Source organism: Ursus arctos, unplaced genomic scaffold (genome assembly GCF_023065955.2).
Source record: "Ursus arctos isolate Adak ecotype North America unplaced genomic scaffold, UrsArc2.0 scaffold_8, whole genome shotgun sequence".
In the NCBI taxonomy this organism is placed as follows: Eukaryota; Metazoa; Chordata; class Mammalia; order Carnivora; family Ursidae; genus Ursus; species Ursus arctos.
This window is the reverse complement of record NW_026623100.1, coordinates 61,034,823-61,056,912: the sequence shown is the minus strand read 5'-3', so window position 1 is coordinate 61,056,912 and position 22,090 is coordinate 61,034,823. Positions and strand designations below refer to the sequence as shown.

Here is a 22,090-nt window from a genome sequence, read left to right as displayed (position 1 = left end):
TTCCAGGGATGCAATACTTGTTCAAAATTCAAAAATCACTCAACAATATCAACTATATTAGGAGAACAAAAAGAGGAAAACTGTGATCATATCAGTCATTGTAAAAAAAAAAAATTGATGAAATTCAATACCCAAAAATGATAAAAACTCAGAAAATAGGATAGAAAAAAGCTTCCTGAACTTAATAAAGCACATCTATAGGAAACATTATACTGAATGGTCAATGACTGAATGTTTTCCCTCTGAGATCATGAACAAGACAAGGATGTCTATTCTCACCACTCTTACTTAACAAAGTGCTGAAAATTGTAGTCAGTGCAATAAGGCAAGGGGAAAAAAAAGCAAACACATCAGAAGGGAAGAAACACAACTGTCCCTGTTTGCAAATGACATGATTTCCTCTATAGAAAATCCCAAAGAATATACAACCCCCCCCAACTTCCTAATAAGTGAATTCAGCAAGTTTGCAGGATACACTACATTCAATTACATTTCTGTATGTTATTAATGAACATATGGACACTGAAATTAAAAACACAAAGTAACATTTACAATAGTTCAAAAATAAAATACTTAGGTGCAAATCTAAACAAATATGCACAGGACTTGTATGGTGAACACTACAAAGCATTAATGACAGAAATCAAAGATCTAAATAAATGGAGACATACTATGTTCATGGATTTAAAGACTCAAAATAGTAAAGGTTCAATTCTCCCCAAATTGATAGTGAAATTCCTATAAATTCTAGCAAGATTTTTTATAAATATAGATAACATAATTCTAAAATTTATATTGAAAGGCAAAGGAGTTTTGATAACTCAAACTATTCTGAAAAAGAAGAATAAAGTGGGAGGAATTTACCTACCATATTTTAAGACCTATTGTATAACTGCAGTGATCAAACCCATGTGGTATTGGTGGAGAGATACACACATAAATCAATGGAACAGGGAACACAGAAATACACCTACACAAATAGGCCCAATTTGTTCTTTATGAAGTTGTAAAAGCAATTAAATGGACAAAAGATAGCCTTTCAACCAGAAAATTCTCAGAATCTAGGGCTAAGCAAAGTGGTCTTAGGCTTGACACCAAAGCACCATCCATAAAAGGGGAAAAATCATAAATTGGACTTTATCGAAATTTTTAAACTTTTGTTCTTCACATGACCCTGTTAAAAGGTTGAAAAGAAAAGCTACATGTTGGGGGAAAAAATATTTGTAAACCACATACCTTACAAAAGATTAGAATTTAAAACATATAAAGAACTCTCAAAACTCAATATTAAAAACAAAACAAATTCAATTAAAAGGTGGGGAAAAAACATGAAGAAACATTTTACCTACTAGTATATAAAGATAGCAAATATGCACATGAAAAGATGCTCAACATCGTTAGTCTTTATGCAAAGGCTATTAAATGCAAATTAAAGCCACCATAAGATATTATTGCAAACCTATCAGAATGGCTAAAATAAAAACTGACAGCATGAAATACTGGCAAGGATATGCAAAAATTGGATCGTTCATACACTGCTGGTGGGACTATATAGCCACTCTGGAAAACAGTTCAGCAGTTTCTTCAAAACCTAAACCTGAAACTGCCATATTACCCAGAAATTGCATTTCTGGGCATTTATCACAGAGAAATAAAAACTTATGTTTTCTAAAACTCATATTCAAATGTTTATAGCAACTTTATTCATAACAGTCAAAACCAGAAACTCAGATGTCCTTCGACTTGTGGATTATTAAACAAACAAGTACATCCATGCCATTGAATACTCAGCGATAAAAAGGAAAAAATTAACAATACATACAACAACCTCAATGAATCTCCAGATAGTTATGCTGACTGAAAAAGAAAAAGCCAATTTCAAAAGGTTACATGCTATATTCTGCCATTTATGTAATATTGTTATAATCACAAAAGTATAGAAATTAGGAACAGATTAATGCTTGCCAGTGATTGTTGGGGGAGGGGAGGAAAGTGAGTGTGGCAACATTAAGAATCCCCCCTGGTAATGGAAATATTCTGTCCCTTGACTATAACCAACATCCCAATATCCTGGTTGTGATACTACAATATAATATTGCAAAATGTTACCTTTGGAGGTAACTGGGTAAAGGTTACACATGATATCTATCTATTATTTCTAACAATTACATGTGCATCTATAATTATCTTAAAATAAAAAGTTTATTTAACAAATACGTGATGTCCAAATGTATATATGCCACGGCCAATGGTAGCTGACTTGGAGAATCAGTTTTTAACTATGGACATCTACAGAGATTCTCTTTGTCTAGCTTAAGAGACGGCCCTTAAATTCTATAGGCCAGTGGCAAATACGGCTGAGTATTAAAACTACCTTACCTACTAAATTAAACTCTTTTGGAGATTTCTGAAAGCTCTCTGGAAGATTTTGATGCCACTAACCACCAACTCGCCCACAGATCAGATCTAAGAGCTAAGCCCAAGAGGTGCTCAGCTATGTGAATGGTAACCCAGAACCTGGCATAATTCTTCAGGGAAAAAAAGTAATAAATAAATACTCAAGAAATATGAAAAGTACTCAATAAATAAGTAATAGATTATTCTAGGTTTTATCCATCATCTTTCGGTTTGGTTGCTTCTATATGGGTGACTGTGGCAAAGTGAAAATGGATGGTGGATGTACTACTTCCAAAATGCATGACTGTATTAGTTATTTGTTATTGCTACACAATAAATCACCCTAAACTTAATGGGTAAAAACATCAACAAACATGTGTTTTCACTTGTATTTCCTGTGTGTCAGGAATTCAAGAGTGGCTTGGCTGGGCAGTTCTGATTCAAGGTCCCTCATGAGATTGCAGTTAAGGTATTGACCAGGCCTGCAATCATAAAAGGCTTGACTGGGGCTGGAAGGTCTACTCCAAGATGGCTCATTCATATGGCTAGAGAGTGGGTGCTAGGTGTGGGCAGGAGGCCTCATCTTCTCTGCACATGGGCCCTCTCCACATTCACTTCAACAAAGGGTACCTTGGGTATCCTCATGACATGGTGGCAGTCTTTCCCCAGAACAAGCAATCCAAGATATAGTGCCAACAGAAGCTCCCTTTTTTTGTGACCTAGTCTCAAAAGTCACATACTTTGCCACACTGTATTTGTGAGAAGCAAGTCACAAATTCTGGCCCCCATTCAAGGAAAGGATAATTAGGTACCATATTTTCAAGGAAATTGTGTCAAAATAATTTGTGGATGTATTTTTAAACTACCACAATGACCTTAGCAACTTAATTCCTCTGGATCTCAGTTTTCCATTGATAAACGGAGGATAATAATGATGTCAACCCCAGAAGGTAGTTGAAAGAATGAAATGGTACAATTGAATATAACTGGTACATATTAGAACTTAATTATTCTTTCCTTTCCCAACCAAGAGAATATATTGGTTTCTCTCTATAAAGCTGAGGGCCAGCACAAAACCAACAGTGAAACTGGTCTTTGGGTCTGTTCACATCGTATCCCCCCTATCGGGCCCTCTCCTCCCAATTCCCTCTTTCTCTCAGGTTCTCAAGATCCCAAACATGCATGACATAGACATGCTTGGTCATTCCCCAAAAGGTTTCTTTTTCCTGGAAATTCCCCAGTCTCAACAGTTTTCTAATTCTCTTAATGAAACCTACCATTCTTTTGTCCCAATCCCTCAGGATGCTCTACTCCCTGTTATCTTCTAAGCAATGACTAATACCTGTGGCCAACAATCTTCCAGAAGCAGAGTTATCACCTGTTGTGAGTACATTTGCAACTCATCTTAAAAGACTAGGAAAGTGACACAAGTTATCCTTCTCCAAAAAATCTCTTACAACAAAATAGAAGATTGAAGATTAAACCCTATCCCCCTGACAGAAAGTTGAGCCTGTCACTCATTCACACTTCACAGGAATGCTTTAATCAAATAGTGATTAGGTGGCACTCACCCAACCTAAGATCAACTTCACTGTGAAAATGAGAATTGCGATTGTGAAGGAGAGATGCCATTTTACAACTGGACATACTTGGGGGAAAGGAGAACCCTAGATAGAGTTTTTCAATGTGGAGATTCCCTGTCATTGGGTATCTCCAGGGAACATGAAGGCCCTGCCTGAGTGACAGGAGAAGTAGTGAGAAAAGAATGTTCAAATGAATGTGAAAGGACATTTTTCTCAAAGTCTTGTTGGTTGCTTTGCATGTGGCAATGAAAACATCTCCCACGGTGACTTTGGCTCATCCTCTCCACGATGGCAGACAAGGAACAGTCAATGATGCAGGATTTCATGTTGTCTCTCCTTTGGATCTATTTGCACTTTTTACCTGGATCTCTGGAAACATATTGCTTTGAACCAAACAAAACTCTTGAATGGTAAGAATTTCAGACATGTTTTAGGGCCCAAAGAAAAGAGTTGTAGGGGCAGATGGTTCTTTGGTACCAATCAGATTGTGTTCAAGTAGGCTTATTCTGTTTATGCACCCAGGTGATGGAAGGTCCTGATAAGAAGCCATCTATCCTGATATCCAGAGAGAGAGAGATTGTTATTGCTGAGCCAGGGAAGAATCTGAAGCTCACAGATTGGGTAATTTTCCTAGGGCCACATGAGACAGGATCCAAATGAAGGTCCTCTGCTTCAAAACAACTCACTCGCTTCCAATTGGAAAAAGAAATTGTGACCGTCATATACAACTGGGGGGAAAAGTCCCACATGCCCTTTAAAAGAATCCAGGCTTGGTTTTCAGACATTTTAGCCCAAAGATCTATTACATCTGCTGTATTTGCCACCTAACATTTATTCTTCCTACTTGGAGTAACTACCTTGTATCACATTCCCACCTTAGCCTGTGATAGGGTTCATCCTCTCCAGGCCCTTCAGCCAATCAAAACAGGGATAGCCTTATCACACTGGTTGTTTCAGAGATGGGCACGGGACCCAATAAACCCCAATAAGGTTTTGCTTACATGGTTTTGAGAACTGTTCTTCTCCAGTGTCCTAGATCAGAGAGGATATAAGCTCTTAGATGCTGCAGTTGTCTTGCCACCACTGAAGGATAGCCTTTTTGAGAACAGAACCAGTAAAGGCAGAGCCAAGAGCTGGAGAGAGAAACTGAGTCCTGATGGTATCTTTGGAACCATTGCATCAATCTGGACCTGAAGCTGGAATTTTTCAGTCATGAGCATTAATAAATTCAGGTTTTACTTCAGCCTCCTTGAATTGACTTTTCTGTCACTTGGAACTGAAAGAGTCCTGATTAAAGCACAATCACACTGCTCTCTTTTGAAATAAGCATCAAACTTTTCCAAATATAAAGCCAGAATTGGTGAGGGTTTTGGGTTGCATTTAATCATAAAATAGAATTTCCCCCAATTATTCCCTTTGGAGCAGAACCCACCAAATGGTTCTTTCCCTGTTGGAGCCTTTCTGCATGCCAAAGGCATTGGGCCAACCAGTCTTTTGAGCCCTTGGCTCACTTCCCTGAGTTCTTCCCAAGAAATAACAAACACTGACAATGAATAGTCACTTGTCTGTATATACAAAGATGATACCTATTATTGTAAATAATGGTTTTGGATATATTAGAGAGTGGAATGTGCAGGCCAAATGCAAAGGTGACTAAACACAGAATGAGTTAGTGATACATCCCATCCAAGCTTATGTTTTTTATGGACCTTGTGTCACGGGTTGAATGGTGGCCCCCTAGAAAAGATGTGTCCATGCCATAATCCCCAGAGCTCGTGAATATTACTTTATAACAAAAGAGTGAAGATTGTATTATATGGCAAAAGATGTGATTAAATTAAGGATTTTGAGGTGATTATCCTGGATAGTCTTGGCGTACCCTGAATGCAATCACATGTATCCTTATACAAGAAAGGGACAGAAAAAATGAAGAAAGACACACAGACAAAAGACAATGTGAAGACAGAACAGAGATGTGACCACAAGCCAAGGAATGCTGACATTCACCAGAAGACAGAAGAGGCAAGGAATGGATTTTCTTTTAGAACTTCCTGAGGGAACATAGCCCTGTTGACACCATGATTTCAGACATCTGGCCTCTAGAATGGTGAGAGAAAACATTTATGTTATTTTAAGCTATCCACTTTGTGGTAATTTGTTATAGTAGTTACAAGAAACTAATACACCTTGTTAGAGTAATAGGCCATTGAAATTAATTTCAGTTCAGACAGTTGGTAGGAAAATACCAATAAAGGACAACAGACAGCTAATATTTATATAGTGCTTACTATGTTCTTGGCACACATTAACTCATTTAATCTTTATAGTTACCCTAGGAAATAGATATTATTATAATTATCCCATTTTATAGATCAGGAAACTGAAGCACAGTGAGATTAAGCTAGTTCAGGGTCACACAGCTATGAAATAGCAGAGCTGGGATTTAAGTCCAGGTGGAGCTAGTTCCAGAGTTTATGCTCTTGAGCACTTTGCTCTACAGCAGTTACTACATGGAAAAGTAATCAGTCACATGGGTATTTGTCTACATCAGAGGTTCTCACTTCTGGTCCCAACTAATGAGGAAGAAGCACACTGAAGACAAATTATTCAGAACTTTAGCATAGAATCCTGAACATCAGCAGTTCTTAAGAGTTTCCCCAGATGATTCTAATGTGCAGCCAGGGCTAAAAAACACTGACATTATAACCTCCAATTGCAGATTTAACTAATTTTTTCAAGTTAGCATTGACCAGATGTTTGGCTTCTCCAAAAGCTATGTCTACACAGAGAAATCAGATTGCCAAACCTAGTGAAGGGTCCAATTCAATAATACCACATTGTTTTTTTCTGCAGTGGAGTAGCTGACCATTTCCTATAAAGGGGTGTACCATGGGAAAAATTCAATGTGAGGTTTCCCCCAAGGATCCTGTGACTTCTTCTCATCTTGCTCTGACACCCTACAAGTAAGGATACTCAAGTCCCATTGTCAATGTCCAGCAGATGTCATCTGGTTTGAATTATCTTGTGGTCATGATCCAGCAGATCTATTTAAATTATGAAAAATATTGAGATGATTAGCTCATGAAGACCTAAAATACAGGAAACTATTCTTAAGTTTTCTATTTATGTGTTTTTATAACTTCGTATTTATGTCCTGGTAGTCCTCGGAGACCCTGGAACTCACTTCTCTTTTTTTCCTGCCTCTACATAGAAGTTCAATATGAATATATAATGAATTACCAAAGTATTAAGGAGTTTTGAGGGTTCCTCTGAGTGATAGAAAGATAGTCATCATTTTGGTACAATCTTTTACAAGAGACATACTACTAGTGACCACTATTTATACCCTCAAAAGTGAAAATCTGAGTATACAAAGAGAATCGGATCAACCTCTTAGCCTGATTTTGACATTGTGTAGGCACACCTGCTCAGCCATTCATGCTAACTGCTCATGACCAAATAAATAAATTGTAAATGGTGGCATGGGGTGGTTTTCAGCTTGAAGCACAAAGTTCAGTAAGCCTATTATTATTGTAGGCTCAGGGCAAGGCATTTTCACTGTTGGACACAAATACGTCATTTCTCTAAGCTGCAATTTTGTCTCCTCTATTTCTCATTATTTAAAAAAGAAATTTCTGGTTTTCTAATTCCAGCTGTTTGGCTTCATACTGCAGCCCAGCTTTATAAGGCTTCTCATGTTGTTTGGAAACTGTTCTATACAGCCATGTGGCAATGAGGCCTATATAGTGCCATCATTCTGAGAACCTCTGAGAAGTTTCTACCTTCATATCTACATTCTACAAATATTGTCCTGGGACTAAGTAGCCCTGATCAAAGGGTACAACTTTCAAAAATGGATCTGCCTCAGTGCATCTCCCTCCTACATCTTCGTTTCATTGTTCACAGTAATGAAAAAAGAAAAAGCCTTTTCTGAGGTCTCTGTGGCAGAATTTACCATGTGAAAGTTTCAGACCTGTCATTCATAAGCACCTGCTGATATCTCCCACACACTATCCCCCACCTTACAGTATTAGGGCCACCTTGCCAGCAACAGCTACATGGAGCCACATAACTTCTGTAAAGGAAGCCATCATTCTCCTATCACATTTAGCTCTCCACAAGCTTAGAAACTTGTAACATGGGACCTAAAGGTCATTGCACATTAAGCCGGAGAATGGAAAAAGCAAAAGGATTTTAACAAAAAAAAAAAAAAAAAAAAAAAAAAAAAAAAAAAAAAAGGAAACTGTTATGGACTAAATGTTTGTCTCCCCCAAAAATTCATATATTGAAATCTAATCCACAATTTGAAGATGGGGCCTTTAGAGGTAATTAGGTCATGAAGGTTGAGTCTTCATGAACAGGATTATTGCCCTTATAAAATGAGGCCAGAGAGCTAACTCACCCTATTTCCACCATGTGAGGATACAACAGGAAGTCAGCCATCTGAAACCCAGAAAAGGGCCATCACCCAAACTGGACCTTGCTAACACCATGATCTTAGACTTCCAGCCTCCAGAACTGTGAGACATAAATTTCTGTTTTTGATAAGCCACCCAGATTACGGTGGTGCTGTTTTTTTTTAAGTTTGTTTGTTTGTTTATTTATTTATTTATTTATCAGAGAGAGAGAGTGCACAAGCAGGTGGAGCAGCAGTCAGAGGGAGAAGCAGGCTCCCTGCTGAGCAAGGAGCCTGAAGTGGGACTCAATCCCAGGACCCTGAGATCATGACCTGAGCCGAAGGCAGATGCTTAACTGACTGAGCCCCCCAGGCGCCCCAATTATGGTGTTTTGTTATAGCAACCTGAGCTAAGACAGAAACACTCTGAACAAATTGGTGGAAAGTTTAGAAACACAAACCAGTAAGCTTCAGTATAATAAGATTGAGTGCAAGCAGAGGCTACTAAAACCAACAAGTCAACAAGTACTACAAATGATCAAATTAGCAAAGATAAATGCTAAAACCCATTGAAGGGACTTTTCTTTCCAGTCAAGATGGAGTAACAAGAACTAGATTTACCCTCCAGACTGAAGAACAAAAATACAAAACAAGACAAATTATATGAAATGATGATTTACAAAACACTGAACATCAGGCAATGAAAGACAGGATCCCTGAGAGACACACAAAAATGTTGTGAGCCTTATAACAACTGATCCATGTTACTTCTTTGAGAGAATTTTCCTTTTCAGGAAAGGGGATCTCTGACAGAAGTTTGAAGACTTGCTGCACTGAGGAAACACAACTGAGATTCTAGATCAAGACATCTAGAAGTCTCAGGACAGAGTATTGAAGATGAGAGAGATACAAAGAGACCTGCAAAGGATTCTTCTCAAGTATTCACCAGAGCCTTAACACACTTATGTAAGGAAAGCACGTCTCAAAGGATTAAAAGGAACATTGCCCAGTGCTCACCCATGGTCAGGAATAGAGCCCCTTCCTACAAACCAGACATAGAAAGTCATAATACATGGGACATTGGGCATTGGGTAGAATATTCAAAGGCCTTACCTCAGAGAAGAGGATTAATTATCCCTGTCACTAGCACTCTTCTAAAACCACTTAGAAAAATCAGGTCAAGGGGCACCTGGGTGGCGCAGTCATTAAGCGTCTGCCTTCGGCTCAGGGCGTGATCCCAGCGCTCTGGGATCGAGCCCCACATCAGGCTCCTCTGCTAGGAGCCTGCTCCTTCCTCTCCCACTCCCCCTGCTTGTGTTCCCTCTCTTGCTGGCTGTCTCTCTCTGCCAAATAAATAAATAAAATCTTAAAAAAAAAAAAAAAGAAAAAGAAAAATCAGGTCAAGAACTGAAAGGATCAAATTATTTCCAAGTAATTTAACTGCATTCCAGAGTAAAGCTCAAGAATATTTATAGGAATACAAAAATATTTAACACCCAAGAAGCTACATCTGACCACCCAATCAAAGATTACCAGGCATGCAAAGACATGGGAAAACATTCCCCATAATTGGAAGAATAATCAATCAAAACTAACACAGAAATGATACAGATCTTAGAATTAGCAGACAATGACATTAAAACAGCTATTATAACTATTCCAGTTATGGAATGAATAAGTCATGGGGCTAAAAGATATGGCATAGGGAATATAGTCAATGGTATTGTAAAAGTGTTATATGGTGGCAAATGGTAGCTACACTGTGGTCAGCACAGAATAATGTATAAACTGGTTGAATCACTATGTTGTTTGCCTGAAAATACTTCAATGTTTAAAAAACACCTGTTGTAACTGCATTCCTCATGTTCACAAAATTAAGTAGAGACATGGAAGACAGCAGAAAGACCAAAAATCACACTTCTAGTGATTAAAACTACAATGTCTGAGTTGAAAATATCCCAGATGGAATTAACAAGATAAGACATGCAGAAGAAAAGACTATGAATTGAAAACATAGCAATAGAAACTACTCAAAATGAAATACACTGAAAAAAAATTTTTTTTAAATGAAAGGAGCATCAGCAAGCTCTGGGATAGTTTTATACATGTGTGGGCCTCATACATATGTAATTGCAGTTCTTGAACAATGGGAGAGAGAAGCAGGGAGATGAAGAATAATGTATAAATATTGTCCAAATTTGATGAAAACCTTAAATCCATGGGTCTAAGGAGTTTAAAGAACCCCAGCATTAAAGTCATGAAGAAAACTACACCAAAGAATATAATAAATTGCTCAAAACCAATGATAAGGAGAAAATACTAAAAGTAGACAGAGAGAAAAAGACACATGTACGGAGGATCAAAGACATGAAGGACAGCAGATTTCTTTTTATAAACAATGCAAGCAAGATGACAATGGAGTTACATCTTTAAAGTACTGAAAGAGGACAGCTGCCATTCTAGAATGCTATATCCTAGAAATATATATCTTCAAAAACAAAGGAGACATAAAGACATTTTCAGATATTCAAAATCTAAAAGAACTGGTCTCATATAAATAAAGTTCTTCAGGCAAAATAAAAAATAATACCAGATATAAATATAAATCAATCCCCAAAAGTGAAGAACACCAGAAGTGACAACTACATGGATAAATATACTAGTTTTTTACTATTTAAATCTCATTAAAAGATAATTGACTGGGGTGCCTGGGTGGCTCAGTCAGTTAAGGGTCTGCCTTCAACTGAGGTCATGATCTCAGTGTCCTGAGATTGAGGCCTACATCAGGCTCCTTGCTCAGCAGGGAGTCTGCTTCTCCCTCTACCTCTACCCCCTACTCATGCTCTCTCTCTCTCTCTCTCACTCTCTTTCTGTCTCTCTCAAATTAAAAAAATCTTTGTTAAAAAGATAACTGTTAAAAAATAGCAATACGGTAGAGCTTTTTATAGCATGTCTATAAGTAAAACAAATAATGACAATCACATAAATTTCAAGAGAAGAAATCAAAGTATTCATATTCTTATACTGTACATGAAGTGGTATGATAATACTTGAAGGCAGGCTGTGATAAACTTAAGATGTGTGCAATCAGCCCATAAGCAAACTAACAAAAGGGCTATAGGTAATAAGCCAAAAAGATATAAAATGAAAAAAAATCCAAATGATGGAAGATAAAGAGGAAACGGGAACAAATATCAAGATTCCACAGTGGAATTAAATTTTAAATTTGTAACATAAAATATGTGGAAAATCCCTAAACATTTGGAAACTAAATAGCACCCTTCCAAATAAACCATGGATCAGAGAAGGAATAAAAAAGATATTTTGAAACAAATTAAAATGAAACAACATATAAGAATTTGCGAGGTGCCATAGCAGTTCTTTTGTGTGAAACTCATAGCAACAAATGCCTATATTAAGATAAGGAAAAGGTCTCAATCTATAACTTCAACTTCTACCTTAAGAAACAAGAAAAAGGAGAACAAATTAACCCAGAGCAGAAGGAAGATAAATACAAATATCAAAACAGAAAAATAAATAGGAAACAGAAAAATCAATAGAGAAACTCAATGAAACCAAAATCTGGTTCCTTGAGAAGATTAACAAAATTGATAAAGCTCTAACTAGACAGACAGGGAGGTAGTGAGAAGACATAAATTACCATTACTAAGGATGAGAGAGGTGATATCCCCACAGATTCTACAGATATTAAAAGGATATTTGTGTGTTGACAATTTACCAAGTAACAAGATTACATTTTAAGGGATCTTCAACATCCTAACTCAAAGTATCAATATGAAAGGTGACAATTTCAGGAACTAGTGATGTCATAGTGGCTTAGTAAAAGAGAACTTACACATAAATGGTGACTTTCTCTCAAAGTAAATCCCTCAAAGCAGCACCTACTTGTAGGAGTATCTTGATCTCTATGGGCATTTAATTGCATGGTCAGTTTGCAAGGTACTTCTTAAAAGTCTTGTAATATCAGTGTTATTTCTTCTATTAGGTTTAGTGGGAGTTAAACCACTAAACACTGAAAATATTACAAGAAAAAAATGCAAACCCAGGGTGCCTGGGTGGCTCAGTCAGTTGAGCATCTGACCCTTGATTTCAGCTCAGGTCATGATCTCAGGGTCGTGAGATCAAGTGGGGAATCTGCTTGAGTTTCTCTTTCTCCCTCTCCCTCTGCCCCTCCCCAACCCTAAAATAAACAAATAAGTTTTAAAAAAATAAAAAAGAAAAGAAAAATCCAAACCTAAAGTATCAGCTATCTCCATCATTTTGTATTCCAACCATTACCAATATTAATTCATACATGTTAATGTGGATTTTTCAGAGTGTACTCTTTATGTGCTATTTTTACTAAATTTTTTACTAAATGATTTTATATACTTATTTTCATCATATAGTCCAAAAAACTAATAATTTTAAGTATACATGATTATGCATTCATATTGATTATAATTAGTACTCAATTATAGAGCATTTAAGTAATTTCACAGTTGTGAATAGTTACACTATAACTTTATATAAATTGATTTCTTTCTTTTAGATTATTTCCCTTGAGTATTTCCCCTAAATGAAATTCCTGGGTCAAAAAAAAACAAAAAAAACAAAAAACAAAAAAAGTGAACAGTTTTTCAGCTACTGTTGAACATTGCCAGATTAGCCTCACAAAAACTTCGAGCAATTCTCAGTGACACAGGGCCACACCTACATATAACTTTCTCACTGGTCCACCTACAGTTTTTTTTTTAATCTTGAGGTATAAGTAACAACCAACTGCATGTATTTAAAGTATATAATCAGATAAATTTTGAAACTATCATGATATCAAATAATGAGCACATCCAACATCACCAAAACTTTGCTCATACCCTCATAATCCCACCTTCTACCCTTCTTTTTCCCTAGGAACCCACTAATACTTTACTCTAGATTCGTTTCAAGCTCATACAATTCTATATAAATGGAATCATAACGCATGCACTCTTTTTGGCTTGGTTTATTTTACCCAGAATAATTATTTTGAATTTCATCCCATGTTGTAGCACAAATAAATAGTTCATTCATTTTTATTGATGAGTAGTATTCTATTATATGGCTACAACACAGTTTGTTTGCTAATTCACCTGCTGATGGACATTTGGGTTGTTTCCAGGTTATGGCTACCACAACTAAAGCTACTGCAATCATTTGCAAACAAATCTTTATATAAACATGTGTTTTTATTTTTATTGGGAAAATAGCTAGCAATGGAATGGCTAGGTCATATGGCAGATTTATGTTTAACTTTTTAAGAGACTGTCAAAATGTTCTCCAAAGTGATTGCCATTGTACATTCCCATCAACGATGTAGATGAATTAGTATGGACAGTCTTTTAAATTTCAGCCATTCTAGTGGTTGCATACTGGTATCCCATTTTGCTTTTATTTACATTTCTCTAATGACTAATGATGCTGAGCATCTTTTCCTGTTTTTATTTGCCTTTATGTTTTCTTTAGCAAACTATCTGTTCATATCACAAGATGCAAGAGCAATTCATTAAAGAAAGAACAGTATTTTCAGTGAATGATACTGAGGCAATTGGACATCCATACACAAAAAAAGAACTTTGATTCATACTTCTAACCCTATATAAAAATTAACTCAGGATGCCTGGGTGGCTCAGTCAGTTAAGTATCCAACTCTTGATTTCAGCTCAGGTCATGATCTCAGGATTGTGAGACTGAGCCGTATATCAGGCTCTGTGCTAATTGTGGAGCCTGCTTAAGATTCCTTCTCTTCTTCTCCCTCCACCCCTCCCCCATGTAAAAAAAATTAACTCAAGATAGATCATATACATAAATGTAAAACCCAAAGCTATAAATCTTTTATAAGGAAACTAAGAGAAAACCCTCATGACTTAAGATTAGGCAAAGATTTCTTTGATAGGACACCAAAAGCACAAATACAAATAGAAAAATTGGATAGCATTAAAAGTTGAAACTTCTGCTTTTCAAAAGATATGGTCAAGAGAATGAAAAATAAAAGCCAAAAAGACTGGGAGAAAATACTTGCAAAGCATATATCTGGTAAAGGATTTATATCCAGAATATATATGTGTATATATATATATATATATATATATAGACCTTTCACAACTCAATCATATGAAAACAAAGGATCCAATACTCTAATGTTTAGATTTGTTTATCAGCTCTGCAACTTTGGGCAAGTAAAGAACATTCACTGAGAGAGTGAAGTGAGACCTTGTACTGTTGCTAAAGAGAACAGATAGGGGCAGGAGAGAGAAACAGACATTGTACACAGAAAAGGATCACGGGGTGTTTCATAGTCAGATAGGAAAACTGTCAAAACCATATTGCCTATTTTCTTCATGGTAACTTCTAGGAACAGTCTTGGGACATGGCCCAAGTATAACAGAAGAGTTTTGAAAAGGGCATGGAGCCTGATTAAGGTTTGGATAGTAGGATTGGATATTCAAAAGATATTTGGTATTAAAAGGACTGGAGAGGAATTCCAAGTCAGAGTATCTGAAGCATTGGGCAATTTCAGGTCGTAGGTCATCAGGCCCCTTTTCCTGAGTGACCATCACATTGCCACCCACAAGTCTGGGAATAGACCATCCTTTGAGAACCAGCTCACATGCCTGCCCATCACTCTTACTCACCTCCACCAATCACTGCAGTCAGATGGAGTGCTGTCCTTTGTGAAACAGCATTAATAATAGTGATTACCTCAAAGACAAAATGAGATAACCAATGTAAATCATGTAACATAATTCCTGGAACACCCAGAGCTCAATAAATATTGGTTTCCCTTTCCTTTTCCCCCTTCCTCAACCAAATGGAAGGCAAATTGCACTGCTGGCCCCAGTTCAGAGGGTTTTGAATTTAGAGCTCCTGTGCTGAGCTCTTATTAAAGGATCCTGGGTTGAGCACGGCGACTTTTTATACAACTTGATTCCAGATTTTAACGGCCCCATTGCCATATGTGACAGGGAGTCAAAAAGCAGAATGGGAGGGGCCCCAGGCTCCAGAACCAAGTTGCCAGGCTCTGGCAAAAATCAATAGGTAGACAACTTTTCTGTTCTATCTAGAAACAGAAAGCATTTATGCTTCCCCTCCTGCTGGCTGAGGGCCCATCAAGAGAGTATCCCTCCAGTCTTTCCACTGCCCCTCACTCACTCCTCGTCAGGGAAGGAGAAATGCATGGCCTGACTGGTAAACTTCCAAGCAGCACCTCTCCAGAGGTGTGTGCCACTCAGCCCATCTCCCACTCTGCTGCCTTTTCAGAATAGGCTCCCCTGGGAAAGGCCTGTGGTTGTTCAGCTGTGAGTGTTGCTGGGTATTTTTGAGGTACAGTATTAGGAGGCCCATATGGAAGCCACATTGGCCCATATCAACTTTAATGAACTCTAAGAAGGATGGTCATCATTGCTTAATTCCTAGGTTTATCTCCCAGTTGGTTCTGAACTTGGGAGGGGGAGAGGAGTGCCCTCTATCCCATGCACACTCAAGCACAGACAAGCACCAGAGACAGCATATTTAGTGGCATGACTGTGATCCCCTGTAGGTCCCCTTCAATTTGCATTTTCCCACCCACTCTAGACCTCTCACACTGACATTGCCACCACCAACTTTCACACCAGAAAGAATGATAGACACATAATGATGATTCTTTCTTGCCTTCCTCCTGGAGGTCAAGGTGTTGGACTTCAGTGGCTCCCAGAGGACCTAGCATGGTTCGGAGCATGTGGAACTCTGATAAAGAATCAGGACACTGGGTTCAAACCCACATTGTCCCTTCCTAGCCATGTGACTTCAGACACATCACTTCACCAATTTGGATCATTGTTTCCTTATCTTATTTTTTTTTTTTTAAGTGACATTACGGTAGAATGAGCAAGAACTTCAGCTTTTCTTCAATGTGGCAAAAATGAAACGGTCAAGATCTCTAATGCTTGTTTATATTTTTGGCAAAAGAGCTCTACATTTTTCAGATGTGCTTACGATGTCCTATTTAGAAGGTAAACTCCAAGACTCCTACTGTTTCCCACAAGTGTTCAGATAAAAGACTCAGAACCTAGGAATTCTCAGAAAATGATGTTACTACCAAATTCCTGTTTAAATGGACCAGAAATATTCTAGAATTGGCCCACTGCTTTGCTACAGGATTTAACATAATTTTATTGTAGTATTACCAGGAATGCAATCAATTTACTGATTATAAAGCTATGCCATTCATGGGTTTCTTAAGGAGGGGCTGGCAAGAACTGGGGCCCACAGGCCAAATACTGCCCACTCCCTGTTTTTGTAAATAAAGTTTTATTAGAATACAACCACACTCATTTGTGTACATATTATTTCTGGCTGCTTTCATGCTACAATACCAGAGAATAGTAGTTTTAACAGAGACCGTAGGCCCGCGAAGCCTTGAAGAGTTACTATCTGGCTTTTCTACAGAAAACATTTGCTAACCCTCATTCTAAAGAATCTTTCAGTTAATCATACTTGATCAAATTATGCCTCATGAATGTCCTTAACACGTGATTAAGTGACCACAAGAATGTGGCTTGTCTTGCATGGTCTTTCTTCTCAACCTCAAGAGAAGAAATTTGTCTAGGTGATTTCCAATATAAGCATCAATCAATACTCTGACTCAGCCAATGAGTAATTTCCTTCATGAGGTTTTTGGAGGGTTGTTTTTTATTTTTGTTTTTTGAGTTTTTATGATTTTGTTTTATATTTAAAGACACACTTCTCTTTTTTTAATTGAAGTATAGTTGACACCCAATGTTACATTAGTTTCAGGTGTACGACATAGTGTTTTGACAAATTTATATATCATGCTCTGTTCACCACAATAGAGCTACCGTCTGTCACCATACAACACCATTACAATACCAGTGACTGTACTCCCTGTGCTGTAACTTTCAGCCCAGCAACTTACTCATTCCATTACTGAAAGCCTGTATTTCCCATTCCCCTTCACTCTTTTGCCCATCCTCTACCCACCCCCTCCTTGGGCAGCCATCAGTTTGTTTCCTTCATGAGGTTTGATTACTTCTGAATATCTCAGACATCTGCTTCTCTTATGAGATTGGAGAAGCATTGGCAAGGCCCATCAGGAGACTCAAATTCCAGCCCCTTCTTTGACCCTAATTGACTAAACCTCTTGGTGCTTTACTTCTGTAAAATGGGGAGGCTGGACAGATGAAGATGAAGTTTTCTTAAAGCAGATAATTATGGTCCAGAGTGTGACGTGCATCCTAGAAGGCCACACTGGCTGTTATGAAAGCCCAAGGAATGGTATCACAGCTGGATTTACAGATGAGAAGGGACTCAGAGAAGGCTTTCTGACCTACTTTTGAAGAATAGGGAAGAATTCATGCTGCTGGAGAATGAACTGAACAATAAAGCAAAAATGTACCTTACGGAAGCCATCATTTTATTTGGCTAATTAGGAAATGTCATCTGTTTCAACATCAAAACCCCAGGAACGATCTAAATTCAAACAGACTCTAATGTGTGCATTACACTGTGCTTCTGAATAAACATCATGAAAAGTCACTCTGCAAGCAACTTTTCACAATATAGTCCCCTTTTTTTGTGAAAAGAGATTTCTTTTCCTTCTTCAGCTAAATACCAGGATGTGATACCAAGATCACATCCAAGTCTTGAAAAGACATCAATTGCCACAGTCATAGGTGGTGTGGTGATCATTGCATAGGACACAAAGTCTTCTTGGAAAAACGAGATCAATCAGAGAATGTGAGCAAAGGATCATTCCAGGGCTGTAAGCAAGGTCAACGAGAGATAAGATAACTGACTTCAAACTTTGGCAGTAGGATTAGACAACATGCTTACACAGCAATCATTTTCATGTCATTAGACAATCCAAACATTCACAACAATAGATTCTGAAGGGAGAAGAATTATCTCAGTTGACCTAGCTATGCAATCTCAGCAGTGATTTCTAAGTAATCACTGGCTCTCCCACAATCCAACCGCCTGTACGAATGTCAGAGGTAGAATTCATTCATGCATTCAACAAATTTAGTGAGTACCAACTATGCACCAGCACTTTTCTATAGGGACACAGCTGTGAAGAGAGGAGACAAAAATCCTTGCCCTTGTGTAACTTAAATTCTAGTGGGGCACCTTTGTACGGAGAAAAGCGCAAAGAGTTTTAACTACTATCCAATAGGACATATTGCCATTCTGAACAGTCCTGAAGGGACATTTTGCAAAAGAGTCTAAGCAACACCTGAGCCACCCTTCCCCCTGATCCCTTGTCCCTTCATCTTAGTCTCTGTGTCACAGCAATTTACAGAACAGGGTAAAGTCAAGGCAGCTTGATCCTTTTTTCTTAATGTAACCTCATTATCAAGCCACATGATCCCCAAAGCCTCAAAACATTCATATTCATAGACTTTGAACCACTTCTGGGAATCTTGACTGAGAAAACACACCTAATTTCTGAAGAGAATTTAGGTTGCAAAAATGTGCATCACCACTTTAACCTAGGTTCCCCCCTGCAAAATAAAGGTGGCAAATTAAATGTCCAACCATAAATTAATGGATAGGTAAATTACTGTTTTTACATGAGATGAAATCACACGCAGCCATTAAGATTATATTTACAAAGATTCTATGATAATGTAGGAAAACACTTATTATAAAATGTTAGGTAATCAAGCAGAACAAAACTATATATATATTCAATAGAACAAGCCTGTGTAAAAATCTACTAAGAAAAATAAAAGCCCTGATGGAAATGTTCCAAAACATTAGCCACTGATATACTTAGGTATTGAAATTATGGGTGTCTACTTTTTGTATTTTTTTTTCTTTAGTCAACATTTATTATTTTCAGAATTAAAAAATAATTGTAAGTCTAAATATAGTTTTTAAAAGGCAAGGACAAGTATAGAACAGTTTATCATGGTAGCTAAGAGCCTGAGATCTGCATTCAAACCCCCTGGGTATGAACCATGGCTCCCCAAGTTACTGTGTGACCTTGGGCAGATTGTTTAACCTTTCGTCCTCCTAGTTACTCACCTGCAAAATGGGGGTGAAAATAGTGCCCATCTACATAGGTTGGTATGAAAATTAGTAGATAATTCATGAAGAGTGTTCAGCAGAGTGTAATACCTCATAAGCACTCAAAATAACAGATCCAGTACTTCAGTGGCCTCAAAGAAAGAGTTCACACAAGGGGGGAAGGTGGGCAAAAATCACATCTTCACATCTCAGGAACAACTAACTCACAGCTGTGTTTTCAGTGGGCAATCTTCCCTCAGTCAGAATCAATCCCCAAATCCTTGACATATTTTAAACTTTCCCCTGAAGAAGATGGACAGTATGTTGATACTCATTTTATGGGTAATTACTTCCTTGGTTTTTTTTTTTAATGTACTGGTCATCATTTATTGTGCACAGTGACTTTTAATTTTAAAAACAAGTCTGAAAATTATGTTAACAGGGCTGTCAGAAAACACTAATCATTACTTTAAGATGAAATGACCTCATAAAAATACTGTTTATGGTGCTGACAGTTGTTAATTTGAAGATAAAAGTAATTGATAGAATCATATTTTTTGTCAAATGTTGGTTCCAAAAACAGTGAAATAAAAAGCTAGCCTCTTAACTCCTGCACCCAACATCTTTTTTTTTTTTTCTGTACAAATTAAACCACTTAGATCTGGGTAAGATAATGTGGTCATTAATTAAGCCTGCACCTTGTCCACAACAGACTTTTAGTGTATATTTGCAGAAAGGACACCCATTTCTGAAATTTTAGTTCTTATTGCTTGCCAATACTCATCTTTCTAAAAGAATGAAAATTCAGTTCAGATTGCAGAAATATGGAATCTTGACCAATAAAGAAGATCCAGAGGATAAGACAGGTTAAAATTTGTTTCTCTACAACTTCTGAAATAAGGCATCCTTATGAAAAAGAATTGTGCCTTTCACCTTCCAGCATTCTTTACACTAATTTCCAATCTAGATTTCCTTGATCTTATGACCCTAGAAATTCTCTACTCAAAATAAGGCTGTGCTTCTCTCTGTTCTTGACTTGGTTTGGCGACCTTTCCGTCATAGACTCTTCTTGCATGGAGTTTCTGCCTGCTTAACACGGTGAAAACGTCTTGGACGGCGGAGTTTCACGGGCATGGATTTGAATCTGGCTGGGCACCAGCTGTATCATCTTCAGTTAGTCACTGACCCTCACTCATCCTCGGTTTCTTTGTCTATAAGGCGGGCATCATAAACACAGATCTCACAAGGTTACAGTGGGGCTACTAGGGACAAATGACTGGGCACGGTAGGCGACTTAGTCAGGTGCTCTTCCCCTTCCCCTGGGAGTCTTTTTTGAGGGTCTGCAGTCATTCTCCGAAAGTCTTTGATTTCTTTCCAGTCTTTCCTTAGACCAGAAGGCAAAGCTGTCCTGAATTTGGGATTAATTTAGAAGAGCATGTGAGCTCTACATTAACTTCAACTCCTTCACAGGACAGGTAGAGGAGTTGGTGGCGAGCGCGGCCCCTTTTCGGGGAGGGGTGTTGAGAAGTGGGGTCCTCGCTCAGGCCAGTGGGTTCCCATCACGTTCTCTCTCCCCCGTTGGAAGTCCGGGTCAGGCTCTGCCCACCTCCCTCAGACCCGCAGAGATTAAGTTATCGGCCGCTCTGAGCCCGGTTTCCTTCGGGAGATGCCCGTACGTAGACTCTCTCGGGATCCCAGAACCAGCCTGCCCCCACCCTGCAAAGGAAAGGTGAAGGGAGATGGAAAGGGAGAAGGGAGCGAGCCGCCACAGGTGACGCGGCCGGCGCGGAGTTGAGGAGGGAACGGTCTGCCCAGCCTGAGCTGGCCGGCTCCCCTCCCTCTCGCTCCAGCGTCTTCCCCAAGCAGCCAGAGGATTTGGAGCCGGCCGGAGAGGCGCGCGGGGCCGGGAAAGTGCCGGAGGCGTCTGCCCCGCGACGGCTTCTCGCCCGGCCGGCGTCCATTCCAGAGCCCGGCCCCGCCGGGGGCTCCCCTCGAGCGCGCCTCCGCGCTCCGCTCGGCGTGCCCGGGTGCACCGCGCTCCTGGACGCCGGGGTGGGGGGGCCCGTTGGGCGCCGCGCTCGCAGGGGGGCAAACGCTACCTGTGGAAATAATGTGCGCAGAAGAGGCCCAGGAGCACCGTCGCAGGCTGGCCGAAGAGCGAGCGCGGCTGCTGGGCAAGGATCCCCGCGGGCACCGCGAAGGAGGGCAGCTCCTGCAGGAACCAGGCGGCGCGGGCGGGCAGGCGGGTAGCGGCGGGCATCAGGCTCTCCGAGTACTTCCCGTAGCCGGAGGGCTTCGCGAGGTACAGGACCAGCGCCCCCAGGGCGGCCAAAGTGGCGCTGCCCGCCAGCACCGGGCTCTGCTGGCAGGGAACGGGCATCGCGCCGTGATCCCCGCCGGTGGCCGCCGCTCATGCAGAAGAGAGCGCGGTCTCCGCGGCCCCTTTATGGGGCGTGAGACGCCACCCTGCGTCCGCCCCTTCGGTCTTGCCTCCCGCCCTTCCATCCTGCTTTCGGCTCCGCGCGGCCAGCGGGGGCTTGGTTCAGCATCAATGCCCTTTTCGCCGGGCTGGCACTTGGGGAGGCATCCGGGGCGAAGGGGAGGGCCCAGGGGCCAGAAACGTGTCCTGGGGGCCGTCCCCCCACCCCCAGCCTGGGACTAGGCC

At 39.4% G+C, this 22,090-nt stretch overlaps 1 protein-coding gene across 1 annotated transcript in view; it reads right to left on the bottom strand.

Moving 5' to 3' along the window:
• SRD5A2 (steroid 5 alpha-reductase 2) overlaps window positions 1-21,844 on the bottom strand; it is a 45,299-nt gene extending 23,455 nt beyond the window's left edge. The window contains exon 1 of the mRNA XM_026478473.4: window positions 21,525-21,844. Coding sequence (XP_026334258.1) covers window positions 21,525-21,805 — 281 coding nt within the window. The 5' untranslated portion in view covers window positions 21,806-21,844. The remainder of the gene's footprint in view (window positions 1-21,524) is intronic.
• Window positions 21,845-22,090: the final 246 nt, after the last annotated feature.